Source organism: Mesoplodon densirostris, chromosome X (genome assembly GCF_025265405.1).
Source record: "Mesoplodon densirostris isolate mMesDen1 chromosome X, mMesDen1 primary haplotype, whole genome shotgun sequence".
In the NCBI taxonomy this organism is placed as follows: domain Eukaryota; kingdom Metazoa; phylum Chordata; class Mammalia; order Artiodactyla; family Ziphiidae; genus Mesoplodon; species Mesoplodon densirostris.
In genome coordinates, this window is record NC_082681.1 from 59,706,630 (window position 1) to 59,723,805 (window position 17,176).

A 17,176-nucleotide genomic window follows, 5' to 3' on the forward strand; every position below is an offset into this window, starting at 1 on the left:
TAGATGTAAATTAATAATTCAGACTGATTTGAGTTCGTATGAAACCCAGGGAAATTTCTAAGATAGGAGGAAGCTTCATTTTCTCAAGACAGATAGTAATCCTCTGCCTAAATGTCTAAGTCATCTTTACCTTAAATTGGATAAAAATGGACTTGTTATATTTTATTAGTAATTTATGGTTTATCATTTCTTCAGTGTATTACTTTGTTCTGGAAGCTATTATCAGTAACTAAAAGGCATTGTAGTAAGATTTCCTGGATTTAAATGCACTATTCACCTTTAATTATAATCTATAAAAATCTAGTACATTTAGTTTTCAACCTGCTGTTTTGTTTTGTTGTTATATGTATAAAATAAATTACTAAAATCATTCATCATCATTATATCTCTCCCTTTGATAAATGCTTAGATTGGGAAAAGGGATCTAGAAGCTCAAAAGGAAATTTAGTTTCTATACAATGTTCAAAAAATAGAAGTGAACACCATAGCTTGATCTTCTTAAGGTATATTTCAGCTATGATTTTTATTTCCTTTATTTATCCTCCCTTTTAAAAGTGAGCTTCCTACCCAAGGTATTTATTTCTTACATTATTTATGAGTGATATTTGTCAGGTAGGTTTTAATGTAAAACTTGCCACTAATTTTCAATGGAGTTAAAAAATAAGCAGAAGGGAAACAAAACATACAGATAATGACATTTAAGGCATTATTAGTATTTTTTGAAAATCATATGAAATATCATTCCGTGATCATCCCTACAAGTAATGTTGACATCAGAAGTAAGCCATGATCTCAGAGAAAAAGTGACTTTGTTGTTTAATATTGAGTTATCAGAAATAATGATAGTCTAGCTATCATTCTATAATGCAAATTTAAAAATGGAAGATATTATATCAAACTAAAATTTCTTTACAAACTTAAAGAACCTACCATCATTTCTATTGAAATTTTCATAGTGCTCTGGGTTTTAAACATGATGGACTGTGTAACCTGGATTAAAGTCCCAAAACTTTTAAGTACATAACTTACAAATAATCCATTAAACCAAAGTCATGAGAATGGTTGCAACCTCTGTATTAGTCTTCGGATGATAAGTATTAAGAGTATGAGAAATTGTGCTTAAAACTCTATCAAGAATTCACCATACCTTCATCATATTAATGGCCTGAGAACAAAATACAAGTTCTTTGGAGTATATTGTGTTACTTTTCTTAGAAACAATACTTTAATGGATTTTAAGATATTTTAAAGTGATTTGGCTTCAGGGTTATGTCAGATATGTAAAATAAGTCTCTAATATATTATTTCCATGGGCCCTTAAGAACTTTGTGAATCAATGCAGAAATAACACAACATACACAGCATAATTTAATATATATATATACATATATGTGTGTGTGTGTGTATTTGTGTTGTGTAAATAGAGTACCTAATTGTTGCCAGTGAGAGCCTATGTTCACATAAGTTTATTCTTTACTTTCTCTTACCTGTACTATATCTTCCAACAAAAACATAATCATTATTACTAGACCTATGCTGAATGAAGCAAGTCTTTTCATAGTATATTAAAAAAGAAAGCAGTGTGTAATTAGCTTTGTCTTTAACTACATACCTCTTCCCTTCCCACCCGAATGAAATCTAATGAAATAATAATCTCTTTTCAGCAACCCGCAAGTGAGAGGTAAGGCTTATCATTAACACATAAAAAGTATAAGCCCTCAGCAGGTTTACAGGGAGAAAAAATATTTTTTATCCCAACATTTGGTTAGATGATACTTTCTCCAACCAATGAAAGAAAATACTGAAAGATAATATATATGTGTCTGCTTTGGCAAATGTCTGAAATTGTAAACACATATAAAAGAAGAAATGCAGTAAAATCAGTTGAAAAAACAATGTTAATTGTTCATCTTGTATTTGCCTATGAAGCAATTGTGAAATTTTGTGTTAAGATCTAAGGAAAGCTGTGTGGTCAAAACATCCACAGAAAAAGCCATAAAAGCCTTAGGTTTTTCTGATAAGATAGTGGGCAACGTGGAATGGTGTGCTTCAGGAGCCAATTCTATATGGCAGATAATAGATGTAGACTATTTATTTAACATTTCACCAACAACTACTCCCTCTATTTTTAAAGCAACACAAAACAGAGTGTCACCTGTATTTGTAAATAAATTAAATAGTTCATGAAAAATAACAGTTTCTTCAGATTAAGTTATGCTGTAAAATGTTAAAATGGAAAAATAAATATTTCTCAAATTCTAATGATTCTCCTTAGGTAATACTTTCTACTGCAAGCACCTTACATTTTATCAGAATTCTCTATGAAATTTTCTATCTCCCTAAATTTATACATGATTGATTCAGTACCTATGAATCATCAACAATAAACTGACATGTATAGTAGAATACTTTAATGATATTTTAATAAAAATGTTTTGTTGCTGCCTGTGATCACTGAAAATATTTTCTTTATTTTCTCTAATATTTCCTAAAGTTATATCATACCTACTGGCCTACTAGAATTTCCCTTAAGGCTTAACCTGGGTAAGATATTCTCCTAAGTATTTAGCTGGTGAATTTTTGAGGTATTTAAAGTTTTCACCCTCATGTTGAAGTTATTATATTTTTAACACTGCACAGTATTTTGTTAGCTAAAAAAGAAAATTAAAATTCAATCCTTTGTGATGAATAACAGGTATTAGTGTTAGTTATTATCCAACATTAAAAAATTAAGGTCATGTAACAGAAAAAAGAGAATTTTTAAATTGCCACCTAAGCAGAATATAATATTGTGTATGGGAAAATTGAACAACCAAATTATAGACTCATTCCAAGCCTGCTACTTTACATATATGTGACATGGACCTAAAGAGAATAACTGACCTCTTTAAGGACACAGAATTATTGACAGACTCTATATCTCAGTCCCCCTTATCCCTAACCTTGTTCTTTCCATGCCTATACAAGTAGACATGTATCTATTAATTTGATAACAAAATTATTCTTTCCTTCAAAAACAGGAAGGAGTAACTGAAAGAGGGCACTAAGGATTATTAATTCATGTATCATGTATCTAAGGGCCATTTACTTTTCCATGCAAATGAGTATTTCCCTTAAAAAACATTTCTATATTTGCTTAAGGACATAGATTCAAGAAAGAGGCATTATCATTTGATCTACAGTAATTTGTCAAAACCGCAAATCATTGTTTCAATAACTTTCACACATGCCTAACACTATCTTCATTAGATAATTACTCATTATAAACCAGCACAAACTGAAGTCTTGATAGGGCATTCAGTGTTCCAGATATACAGACGTTTCTTTACTTATATCAAAATAAAATACTTTAAAATAAATTTCATTGATTAAAAACATATTTTTGTGCTCACCTATAACTTTTTTTTTAAGAAATAACATTTTGCCATGAGTTTACTTGCAATAAATCACCTTAAAATATTCCAATAAAATGGCTTGGTCTCATATAATACAGGCATTGCACAGAGCATTTAAGAAACATGATTTACAATGAAATGCTTTTGTAATGGAGCAAAAACATGGGGCTGCCATATTCATGCAATAAAAACATAATATTAAAGATGGTTTTTGTCTCTGAAAAGGTGGGAAGTTATAAAAATGGCAAGTATTATTTTTATTTCTTCCTGCTCAGAGTAAGTTAGTTTGCTTTATCTTCAGTATGTTCAATCCTCACCCTGGGGAGGAATATTTATTTGCACTTATGCCTATGGAGTGTGAGGGTAAGCCTGATTTACAAATCAGCAGTAACATATTCTCCATTTACCCCTTCTAACATATCAATCTACCCACTTACAAAGAAGAGTATACACTCTGTAAATTTCAACATGAACATTTTACTTTTGACTGTATGATTATTATTGCTGCTGCTGCTGCTGCTATTGTTGATAGGATCCTAAACTATTCATTTCTGGGAAAAGTTCTAATAGTTAATTTGAAAATTCTAAAACAATTTGAAATAAAATCATTAATATATTTTAAACTCTGTGAAGTTTTAATTCAAATAAGTCACAATATTGAATAGAATTTGGCTTTCTTTGATTTCTACTGTGGAATAGAAAAAGCCATATACCATGAGAGATGGAAACACATCTGCCTACAATTTCCCTCAGCGTCTATATTCAGAAAGCATCATGCATACTAAAAACACAGACTTCCCTTCATTTTATGTCCATTAGACTCGAGGTATAGAGCCTCCTAAAACAAACTAGGAGGGGGAGAGTACGGAGAAAGATTGCAAAGAAAATGAATGATAATAATAAACCACAATGTAAGAACAAATGATCAGTCAATAATTCTTCACTCTTTCGAACTAAACTAGGATATATTAGTGAGTAATGAGGTAAAGAAAGAAATAAAACTCACACATAATCAGCAGTTACTCAAAGTTCCTATCAGATAATATATCCACATTGAATTGCTAAGCAAATATGCCTTCTCAAAACTATTAGGAGTTTAACAACAGGATATTTCCTTTTTATGATTCAATAAGCATACACAAAAAACAGAATCTTCTGGATACATGCAAAAGTAGTCAAATAAAACAGTCCAGCACCCCACATTCAATAGGAAACTTATCTGTCTCTTTGCATTTACTTTTTGTCACTTTCTCGACTTCTTTATTCATCTTCCCCATTCTGATAATAGTTCACAGAAATCAGGCCATCAACGCGAGCAATGATCCAGAAGGATTCTTAATCAGCTTGTGTGTAATGGGAAGCTTAATGACTTCACGTGCACATAAGATGTTTGCGGAATCTATTAGTTGACTGTGCAGCTAGTGCTCTACTTTGCTAATGCCCTCTCTGCCCTGTTGTTCTGATAAGTTTCCCAGAAATAGAGAGCCTGTATAAAGCTGCACACCTAGAATAAAAAGAGCACTTATCCTCACCTAGATGACATGGCGACATATAAATAAAATGTATTGTTTTTCAAATTGAAATTGTCAAAAAAATAAAATATGTGCACTTGTGTGTGCATGTGTGTGTGTGTACCTATGTGTGTATGAAGAGACAGTAAGGAAAGACAATCTTTTGTTTGAAGAACCACGTAAGTATATACTAACACTTCAAAACTATCTAGAAGGCTTTTCTACACTTCGGTACAAGATTTATCCCAAAGTATATACAATATAAACTTCAATACAGTAAATTTTGATATTTCTTAAAATATAACAGAACCTCCACTGAGGCTTTATCACAGATCATCATGAGTTATTTTAATGCCTTAACTCATCATGGCTAATTGTTGCACTGCTCTCTCTCATCTCTATTTTGGTCAGCTACTCAACACATTTGTTAGAACTTTGCTAATCAAAGTGAGGTTCCCAGACTAACAGGATCGACATTGTCTGGGGACTTGCTAGAAATGCAGAACCTCAGTTTCCCACATCAGACTACTGTGTCTACATTTTAACAAGATCTCCAGGTGGTATGTGTGCATGAAACTTTGGAAAGCATTGTGTGAGAATATGCATTACCCCAAGAAAAAATTCTGTAAAATGCTTTAAGTATATGTATATACTCAGATACATGTGCACACACTCCTTTAATACAACAATGCTGTGAGACAGCTGTTATCATTGCCATTTTAAAAATTAGGAAAACTGAGTCACAGGGAACTTAAATTTCTTGTCAAATGTCATATTGCTAGTGAGTTTCAGGACTGAGTCTAATCAAGTAGTCTGGCCCCATCCCATTAGAATGCTTCTCTTCATAACTAATTATTTAATCATACATATTACAACAGCAGCTAGGCTCACTTGTAGACATGAGACTAAAACAGAAATGGGAGAAGAAAAAACATATCTGCACTTCATCTTAATGTATTTTTTTAATCTTCTGAGAGTTAAAATTCTTCAATTTTGGGAAAAAAACCATCTGGGAGTGGGCAAAAAAGAAATCAATGTCTTTTAAAATCAAAGTCTCTTAAGGTCTTAGCTTGAATTTGCTCCAATATTTCTTTCTTTTTGCAAAAGTAGTATTGCTGAAACAGCTCAGAAAACTCAGTTTAAAATGTGTGATTAATTTTACCTATGCCGTGGTCTTTCACTCTCTGTCCTAAAAACAATATGCTTTTTTCCTATATTGAGTGATAATGTATAGACAGATTCACTTCAGACTATTGGGTATTATGGGATCTTTCTACATGAAAGGTTTTTTTTTACTTAGCCACAGTTCATATCCCTTGAAACCCTGAGGGGATATTTCAAAGAGTTACATGGGTATTGAATTGGGTTCAGTGTGTTTAAGATCTTTCCTCATGATATTTGGATTTCAGATATTATATTTTGGAAGCTAAGCTGTTCTGCAAAAAGGTAATGGCTAGTTCTTTCAGAAGGGAAGTCTTAATAGTTCAATATGATGGGACTTTTAATCGGAATTTCAATATTCGGATTTACTTCTGGTTGAATCCCCAAATTCCAATTTTCTACTTGAATAAAAACAGATACCTGTGTGAAGTTTTTTGATATATCCTGTTCTCCTGTCCAATTCAACTCAGAATCAGCACTGGAGAAGAGGACAAAACATTAGAAAACATTAGTATTGCAATGTTTGCAATAGTTCTAAACTTGTAAAACTACATTTTATAGAAAATGATCTATAGGAAAAAAGCAAACAGAAACAGCTCAATAAAAAGCATGATAATCCAACAATTGAAAAGGCCTTTGGTGCATTCATATTTCAAAAACATCTCAGATGAGTACCGTATCCTTGTAACTAGAGTTTGAATTAAGCAAAGAATCCCTGAATTTCTTGTTAATATTTAATTTAGTCATATAATTTGCTAAAGATTAATTTGCTACATTCTTTAAAATGACTTAGACAACATGTACATGCCTCTGTAAAATGGGCTTCTCCTTCAAATCAAAGCCAAGAAGTATTTATGCATTATGAGAACACACGTTTTGGAAAGAGATAAGCAGGGTGTAGTTGAATAGAACCATCAATTAAGAAGGAATTGTGCAATTCAGTTTTGGATTACTTTCCATGCATAGATCTACATGTAAGTAAATCTGATCTGACCCCAACCCTGGAAAACTAGGCCATTAAAACAAAAATGATAATGTGCAGTGAGCCTTGTGCTACACTGCTGATGAGCCAAAGAATAGGAGTAGAATATCAAAAAGTCAAATGAAAATCATCGTTTTTTACATGCTTAGATAATTTTGAGCTGTAAAAATAATGCTATTTGTAAGACCAAAAAGTATTTTTCTCAAAATATATTTTTTTAATTTCAACGTGATTTTCTCAATCCAGAGGATTAACTTCCATGTCATCAATTTAATATAAATAAAAGCAAACATACTTTCTAGGTAAGGCAAACTTCTTCACATAGTTTAAAAGTTCGAACAGAGCACAGCTGCTTTATAACTCTAAAAGTTATCACGCCTTTATCTCCAGTTCTGATCAGTGTCCATAAAAGAGTATTATAATGTTTTCTCCAATATTTTTACTATACGGAACACTATTAACTCAGTAGACTTGAGTCCATCAAAATCACTTCCCTGTTAATTATAACTTCAACATTCTGCTAAGAAATTGAAGTAGGATAGAATGACAGGAATTTCAGAATGGAGGAAGAGTTGAGTTTTCAGCAGAAAGGATGAGGGATATGTTCACATATTCATTCTGTTTCACCCCCCTGAGATTCTTTTTACATACTGTTCACCCTATTCAGAGGAAATTAACTTTGTACAATTCATTTTTAATCCCAATTTGCTCTGTAAGTAGTATGCACACACACACACATGCGCACACACACACAGTCAAATATTTATGTATGTTAGATAATCATAGTAAAGATTAGCTAGCTTTCCTGACATAGCAATCATTAAGATTCAGCATGTTTGCAATTTTCCCTATAAAACTTTCATTGGTTAGCACTAATAGTAATTTTAGAAATGATCAGTCCATATTGCTCAATTGCCTTTCAGTTGTATAACATGCTAAATGGGAACCATTTTAAAATTTTAATACAAGGCCTCATCACATATATAAAAAAATTTCCATATGGATATATTATAACATTCCCCTTGAGGGATGGTAAATATTTAAATTTTATACTTGTCTGTTCTCAACAAGTTGCTTCATTTAAATTACAAAAAGTAGCTGCTTACCAACATTAGTGACTCTTCTTGTTTAGAACATGATAAACATTAAATCTTGGTTTAGGACATTAAGCTATTGCTTAAAAGGCTTAAATCTCAGTTCTCTCATTTGCATAATGAGGGAGTTGGACTAAATGGCATTAAGGTCCCTTAGAGCTCTGAAATTCAAAGATTATATAAATGGCAACATCTGAGCATGTACATTTTGCGATTTTAATTGTTAAAAAATTATGACCCTAGAAGGGACATTAGAGATCAGTATAATCCCCTTATTTTTTAGCTAAGGAAAAGAAGATACAGTAAGGTTAAAATGTCTGTTCAAGAACACATAGCTAGTTAATTGCAGTGTCTGAATTAGAACCCTATAATATGCAAAATGATGGCCTAAACGAGTTGATGTGCTGTGGTCTGTGGTAAAAATATTTCATGAATAGCAATTACAAAATGAAGTATTATAATAAAACTATTAGTCAACATCCAAATTTTTTAAAAGTATGATTTACATAGATACCTCAAAGTAATATTTAAAATCAGCTGTTTTCTCATTGCTTTTGAGAGCTATACATATTACAGGAGAAGAAATTTCTGACAAAAAAAATATACTTTTAAAGGCTAATTTCATATATACTACTTAGAAGAACTTTTTTATGTAACCTACACATTTTTTCCAATATAAGAATGATAAAGTGTCATATGATCATGTACTTTATTTTACTGTAACTGGGACAAAAAATTACTAAGATTATTGATTAAAATAGGGGAAAATTTGGTTCAGCAAACACTGTCACTTCTATTCTCTATTGGGAATCTTCAACATTTGATAAAGATGTAAATTAACAAATTGCAGAAATCATGGTAAGATAGATCATCTATAATTATTCATTATTTAATGATTTCCTTGATATACTTACTAGTTGTTGAGTGTTCTGTTGATGCAAGCATTTATGAGAGTTGCAAGTTACTGTAAAATTTAAAATTGTCATGGGGACAAAATATATTGCTATAGAGCTTCTCATTCATTAAAATTTATAAATTATTTTAAGACAAGAAATTGGTATATGGTTTACACTACTAAATAGTCTAAGTCCCCCAAAAGTTGCATCTTGCATGACTGATTGTATTATCTTTCAAAGAACTACAAAAAAGAACACATGTCAAATATTCTTGTCTTATAGGCAAAGTGAGAAGTAAGAGTAAGATAAAAGAAGCAGAAGAAAGACAGAAGAAGGTCATAAAAAGAATTGCCTCGTGGCTCATAAATAATAGAAATATAAATGTCAAATGAACTTTATTATGTGGTATAGGTAGCTTAATAAAAATCTAGACACAAAGGAAGGCTTATTGTGAAGAGAATGCCACCTATTCTCTGCCACTGAAGGTGGTTTTTCAAGCTTACTGACAGTCTAGACCTTATGGCATTGGCTTTCTATTGGCAGCTTGTGCCAAGCTCCTAGTGCTTGTCAGTTTCAAACAGAAAAGACAAGATAAGAGATTGCTTTACTTAGAGTGGCCTGCTTTTGACTGATAAGACTCTATCTAATCCATATTAGATTTAAGATACTAAAGATACACTCATCTTAAAGGCTGTCACCCAAATGGAATCCTGTAAATGTCTTCAAGTTTCCAAATTCAGAGGTATACTTTATCTTGATCCATTACTTTTGTGACACTTTTTTTTTCAACTATCTCTAGTATAAATCCTTCATTGACTTCACAAAGCCTAGATACTCCAAATGAGTTGTCAGTTTTCGATTGCTTTGTATGGTGATTGCATTTCCTGTATTGGAAAGTTAGATATGATAGGATAGTGCAGTAAGATTTGTTTCACCCATTTTCTTATTAAGATATATATTTTAACTTTCCTAAGTATGAAAATAAAAAAAATTACTTTTCAAAATCATGTCAATTTAAGTGATAAAATTAATACAAATTACAGAGCATCTGCCACTAGATCACTGTTTATATCTGCCTAAGCTCATTTAGTATACAACCACTATCAAGTGTGCCTTATTCGTTCCCAGGCAATGGCAGACAGCTGAACTCTTGGGGGGAACCATTCTTTCTAATCTATTTATATATACTATTATTTATATAACACACCAGGGACTAAAATAAGCTGGTAGGCACAGACAGTATTCATGACTGCAATGATTTTCCTGTGAGAATCAATAAAAGTGACTTCTTTGATAATACTGTTAGCTTAAAAAAATATGACTCTATGTGAAGGTTTTTTTTTTTTCAATAGATGGATAAAGCTGAATGTTGTTGTCTATTGTCAAGGCAATGAAAATTAGCAGACATTTGTCATACCTTCAGAATCCAGGAGCCCTGAGCTCAGTCCCTTTCTCCAGGTGGGACAGAACAAACAGAATTGATAGTTGATAATGTCACTCCTTAGAAATACTGATTGATTTATCTTTCAAAATCCGTGACTTCAGGTTTGTTGAGCTGATTCAAATTATTTATTTATTTTACTTTTCCCTCCCTGGACTGACACTACTATACAGGCTAAGAATGAACACAGTTTAGGAAACTATCTTTCAAATACATAGCCAGCTGAGACAGAATTGGCCTGGGTGGATAATTAACCTTTAAAAGGAGCATAACTTTTTTTTCTTAGTTTGAATGCATTTCCTGTTTGTTTCACATAATAATATTAACAAAATGATGCCATTCACCTTTTTTTTTTTTTTTTTTTTTTGCGGTACGCGGGCCTCTCATTGTTGTGGCCTCTCCCGTTGTGGAGCACAGGGTCTGGACGTGCAGACCCAGTGGCCATGGCTCATGGACCCAGCCTCTCTGTGGCATGTGGGATCTTCCTGGACCGGGGCACGAACCCGTGTCCCCTGCATCGGCAGGCAGACTCCCAACCACTGCACCACCAGGGAAGCCCAGCCATTCACTTTTCTTTCTGTTGTGGTATGGGAATTTATGTGTAGCTTTGCTCAAAAATGCATTTAAAAAAATATCGGAGGATTTAGGAAGTCAAATTTGGCAACAAGCAAAAGTACCTAATTAACATTTATATGGGTAACATTTGCTGAATAATAGATTTAGATGATTTTCTGTGACATCTTTTGGAAAAGTAACGGCTACTGTCCCCTTAAACATATATACCATTATTATTCTTCTTTCTAATAAATTGAATGGTATTTTCTCATTGAATTTTTCAGATGAATAATTAACACAATACTAGTATATCAAATTTGCCTGAAAAAAATGTTTGGGTAGTTTTATTTTGCCTTTAGCTAACTGACTCCTAATGTTCTTAATTATGAAGGGCTGGGATTTAATGATCCATTGTTAGGTAAGTCATAGTTTCATAGTATCATAGTTTTTGTCATTGTTGTTGTTGTTTTACCTAATTTCTGCATTTAGAATTAGATATTCAACTAATCAAACATTCAACTAATAATTACCGTGGTGTTATTAATGTCAACAGTCTCAGCAGAACAAGACAAAATTTGGCATTTCTCTGAGCAGTACTCTAGTCAGTCAAATTGGTCTCCCACTTTCTATACCAATTAATTAGGTTACTTGTAGAGGATCAATCAAAACGTGTTGCCATAGGGGATATGGGAACATATGTATATATATAACTGATTAAATTTGTTATAAAGCAAAAAAAAAAGCAAAAAAAAACGTGTTGCCAGGAAAATATTAATTATTCCCTTTTCTGTGAATTAATTAGTACAATGTTATAGTGCTAAGCAAACTTGATCTAGTGAAAGAAAAATGAACGCCAGAAAAATGTGTTTACCTGAGATATACTCTAGCAGAGAGATTTATCATTTTTAAATTAATGAAAAAAATATATTTCTCTTTATTTTAAATGTAGCATTTCTTTAGTGCTAAATGTTCTTGGAATTCTTTTTTTTTTCTTTTGCATCACAGAAATGAGTAAAGTAAAATAAAAACATTAAAAAACATTTTTTAAAAGTTGATGAAATTTTACATGTATTTTGTTACTTTAAATTTAAATTTTAGCCAATAGACCAACTATAACATTTTCAGAGAGAGTGACTTCATGTGTGAAATGACCACATCCAATGAAGAGGTTTCAAAAAATTCAGATGATGTAATTTTGCAGTTGAAAATCATTAAAGCACGGATTAAACAAAGTATTTTTTCCCTTTCATTTAGGAGGATTTTCTCTGAAAATAAACTGTTTCAGCTGGTAACCTTAAGACTGACTTGAATCTCTTTAGTAACTTTTTTTCACCATTTCTCTTCCAAAGAAACATGGATGTTATCTATGATCAGTCAAATTATAATATGCCAGCAGATCAATAGAAATTTAGAAGTAGTTACCCTTTTCACTCCAACTCGCCCATAGTGAGAGAGTAGCACTGCATTCTCTATTTAAGGGGAAAAAAAAATAAAACACACACGCACACACATTCTAACTTCATGTGTATGAACTATTCAGAAATCTCTGAAGTTTAACGTGGTAGACTTTGCTAATATTTCCATGTGTCTCAGAACTTAGTCTGAATTATAATATCAGAGCGATGTTTTACAAAAGAAAGTTGGAAAGTATTTTAAGTCTTCTCTTCGTAAATTATATTTTACTTGATGCTACTTGTAAATAAATATATATATGAACATAGGGCCATATGTAACTTAGTGTGTTTAGAGTAGTCCCAAGAGGACCACACTGTCCTCAGATCTGTCAATTAATACTGTATCTTGATTTATAAAATTCTAGCAGTACACATCCATACTCTGTTGTCTGCTAGGGCCACAGTCTTGCGTGTCTCCACAAGATTCTTTGAAAATGCAAAGACATAACCTGTTACAGTATTCACAGTAACCCAGAAGTAAGCAATAATGCTATTTATCGACTGGATTTCTGTTTGTTCATGTTTTCACCTAATTAAGCTAGCTTCAAAGAACAGGGTCCGTTTGAAATGGTACACATAATTTGATGGGGTTATGATGGGAAGAAAGCTCTGGGACATAGACTGTTAGCCAAGGAAGAAAAAAACTGCATAGAATGGCATTCAGCGACCCTCATACCAAAGGCTAAAGTCAGGAGATGGCAATTGTGAAATTTAAAAAAACTCAAAAAGCCTTCAAGTGGAATGAGACAGAAAGTTTTATTAAACTTGTCTCCTGAAAGAGAAATAATTGGACTCTGCTTGTTTCTTCTTTATCTTAAAAAGGAAAGTTAATATTCTTGGCAAAAGACTCAGGAGAATGGATCGCATAATTTCTTTATCTAATCAGCAGATTTGTATCAACCTGAGAACTATATTTTAAACTAGTATTAATAAATGCCTCTAGCAAATTTTGGAGAAAATCTTATTCATAAAAGTTGTATTTCTATCTGTTTTTGTGAACTTACAAAGAATATTCAGTACTATATACTATTTTGAGCAATTCATTAGCAGAAAAGAAAGCAGGTTGAGGATGTAATGCATTTCAAAATATGAAATGAGAACTGCATAAATTAATTCTATTGCTTAAGGACAGCATTTATTTCCTCTAATTGTTTACATTCTTATTTGTAGTGGTATTGACTAACACTGCACATTATATTGGCATCTGCTCCATAACACAAAACCCATTATTATGTACTATTTCGTAGCTATAGACCTTCTTTTTGAACAATCAGAGTACCTTATCATCTGTAGTAGCCTAAAGAGATTATTTTGCTATGGCAAATTTTGCATCAGCTATTTTTTTTCCTTCTTAATCAAAACAAAATACACATGTATATGTTAAAAATCCCACTAGTATGCCATATTAAGATAATAGAACTTTATTTAAAGTGAAATATTGTGCTTCTGCCCTTGTATTAAGGTCCTTTATTGTCCAAAATGGACAAAAATCTCTTGGAACCTGGTTTAGATGGAAGTTTCTGGTTCCGAGGTAGAGTAGGTAGCTAATATGACTCATAGTAAAAATAAACTTTAAACATTAACCCATAAATATTGTTAGACTTATACAGAATGGATTTTTTTTTTTTTTTTTTTTTTTTGTGGTACGCAGGCCTCTCACTGTTGTGGCCTCTCCCATTGCAGAGCACAGGCTCTGGCCGAGCAGGCTCAGTGACCATGGTGCACGGGTCCAGCCGCTCCGCAGCATGTGGGGTCTTCCCGGACTGGGGCACGAACCCGTGTCCCCTGCATCGGCAGGCGGACTCTCAAGCACTGCGCCACCAGGGAAGCCCCTTAAATGTTTTATAATAGATTCTAACCCATACCAATTCTGCCCCTATTACTGTCAATAATATACCATCTTAGTCTTATTCAGCTTGAAAATTTATTTCAGGGTTAGATCCACACTGTGGATGCTTACTTTGAGTTTATTCTTTAATTGTTGCTATACAATCCTCTAAGAAAGGGGTTTAATAACACATGTCATACACAAAGGAATCAATTCTCTCTAGTTTATAAAAATGATGCTTATTTCATCTATATATTTCTATCTGTTAACAAGGCAGTGATAAGCGTACAATTACAATAATAATTTATGAAGTAAAAAAGAAAAAAGATATCTTTGCTTAATGCATATTTGTAACTTATGACCATATTCTTATTAGAAATTGGCTCTGAGTTCATTTTAGTAGAAGATATAGTCACAGCCATGCATTCCTACCAGAAGTCACCATATCATGTTATACATAAGTAAATGAAAGGTAGATTAGCATTGCATATTATGGAAGAAATTTTCATCCTCAGAATGAATGCTGATAAATTGTTTTAAGTATAAAATTAAATAAAGAGATAGATGTTTAGGACTTTCTGAATTTGGTGTCTAAAATGTCTCTAAAATGTTTATATTGAAAACACCTTTAATATCCAGTGTCTACTTTTGCAGAGAGAAAAATTTTGTCATGCTGTCATTGGTTCTGTATGCTTAGTCTTAGATTACATTCTGGTCTTTAACCAATACATTTCCCTTATTTTTTTGAGTTTAGAAAATAGGGATTAAAATACAATGATGGGATAAATAAATAAATAAATACATAAATACATAAATAAAATACAATGATGGGGAAGCCATTTTGTTCTCAAAACTGGAGGTTTATTTAAATTATATATCCATACAATCCATAATGCTCAAAATACCTTACAAAATTTCTATTTTATATTTATTTTGTATGTTACGTGGTCTCTTTTTTCTTCTTTTATTATACCTATGACTCTTCTCTATCACATATATGGTATGCTCTTTTGGACCTACACAGCTTTATGTGCATAAAACATATCTGAGGCAAATTATAATTCTTCAAATACAAGAATCTTCTGAGATATGTATAACCTTACCAAATTTTGTATTTCCCAAAATTATGAGGAAGTAGTGATGTCTAAGATACATGTTCAAGTTAATAAATTTAATGAACTCTATTTAGTATCAACTTCATGATCCTTTTCAAGAGTTCAACATCTTTGGATTGTGCAAAATATAGCCTTTAATACCTTCAGTCTGGAGACCAAATCTAAATGTTTTTCTAAACAGTAACATGGCTTAAGGCATGTGGTTTCAATACATTATTGAAAACCTCAGACTAATTCTTCTACCTTGGAGTCGGGATCTCTTATGTCCTCAAAAAAGAATTAATTGTCTATGATTCTTATCTCTATTAAAAATTAAAAATAACATCTAGAAAATACTTTATATGAATTATAAAAATATTTTATCTGTACAGAAATAAATGAATAAAATAAACTGGCTGATCATATACATATAAATACATATGTATGTATAGGTAAATGGAAATCTCTAGGTCTAAACAAAATGACTATTAAAATTTCATAGTAAATTTCAAAGTAGATGTGATCACATATTTCAAAAATGATAAACTGCTGCATATATGCCTTCCACCTAATTCTGTGTTTCTACCTTTTGAAAATGTGTTACTAACATAATTAAATGTCCAATGCTATTATGGCTACAGTTGTTTGATTTTCAAACACATTAAGCCCGTTTATACTGCAGGACTAGAAAGGTATCACTTACTGGATTCAGGATCAGAGTTGCCATCCCCTTCAGTGCGGTTGTTGGGTGCAACATGATCAAAGTACTCCTCCTGAGGATAGCCAAGGGGCAAGGCATGGGATGTGCTGAGAAGGCTGCCTGTATCATGGTCTCCTAGTCCACCATCACTGCTGCTTTCCTGAGAGCCTTCTGGTAGGTGAAATGTGACACGTCGCTGGGACTGAAAAAAACAGAAAATTACAAGGTTTCAGCTATGATCTGAATAATTGCTTAATACATCCAATTTAGAAAATGTATTATTTCAGCTATCTAGTGAAGTCACATTAATATTATCTTGAGTTGTGAATGATTTCAGGCTTTTGTGAATAGTCAGCTCTGTGTTCAAACCTGCTTTACCTGGCAGTAGAATTGCTTTTATTATATTTTTTAACAGGGCACATCCAGTTGCAAAATAAAAGTTAACTTGTTTGAAATCAAGAGGCTGTCACCCATATTGACATTTGAGCACATTGGGTATTCTGATCATCATTTGAACATGGATTTATTTAACTATAATTTGACAAGATTTCATTTTTTGAATAATAAGCTTGAATAAATATAATGAAAATTTACTGCTATATTTGTAAGATTCTGGTGGGCAGAAACAGTAAATAATAATACAAATTTATTCAATCATGTAGGCTTATAAATTAAAATTACAAATCATCTTTTCAAAGAATCTTAGGGGCAAGATTTTGAATTGGAATTCATTTAAATCGATTCTACAGTCTAAACAATAAAATAATTACTTGGTATGGATAATTATAAAAGCAAACTATAGGGATCATCTCTGATAGTAATTATAGCAAAATAAAAAAAAAAACTTATACATGCCAACATATAAAGATGAAGGATTTGGTTCATGACATCCAATAGTGTGGTAACTCCACCAGATGTAGCAGTAATTTTGTTTGCGGTATTGCTACATGTAGTAGCTAGTCTCTGAAGATAGCCCTGACAATGGACCTCACGTCTCAGTATTCAGACCCTTATGTAGTCTTCTATCACAATGAATATGGAGAGGCCCTGTGTAACCAAATCTCA

General features: G+C 32.2%; 1 protein-coding gene across 6 annotated transcripts in view; it reads right to left on the reverse strand.

Moving 5' to 3' along the window:
* PCDH11X (protocadherin 11 X-linked) overlaps window positions 1-17,176 on the reverse strand; it is a 717,733-nt gene that overhangs the window by 183,335 nt on the left and 517,222 nt on the right. For all 6 annotated transcript variants that reach the window (XM_060086712.1, XM_060086711.1, XM_060086710.1 and 3 more), the window contains one exon: window positions 16,115-16,313. In XM_060086712.1, the coding sequence (XP_059942695.1) occupies window positions 16,115-16,313 (199 nt within the window). The remainder of the gene's footprint in view (window positions 1-16,114; window positions 16,314-17,176) is intronic.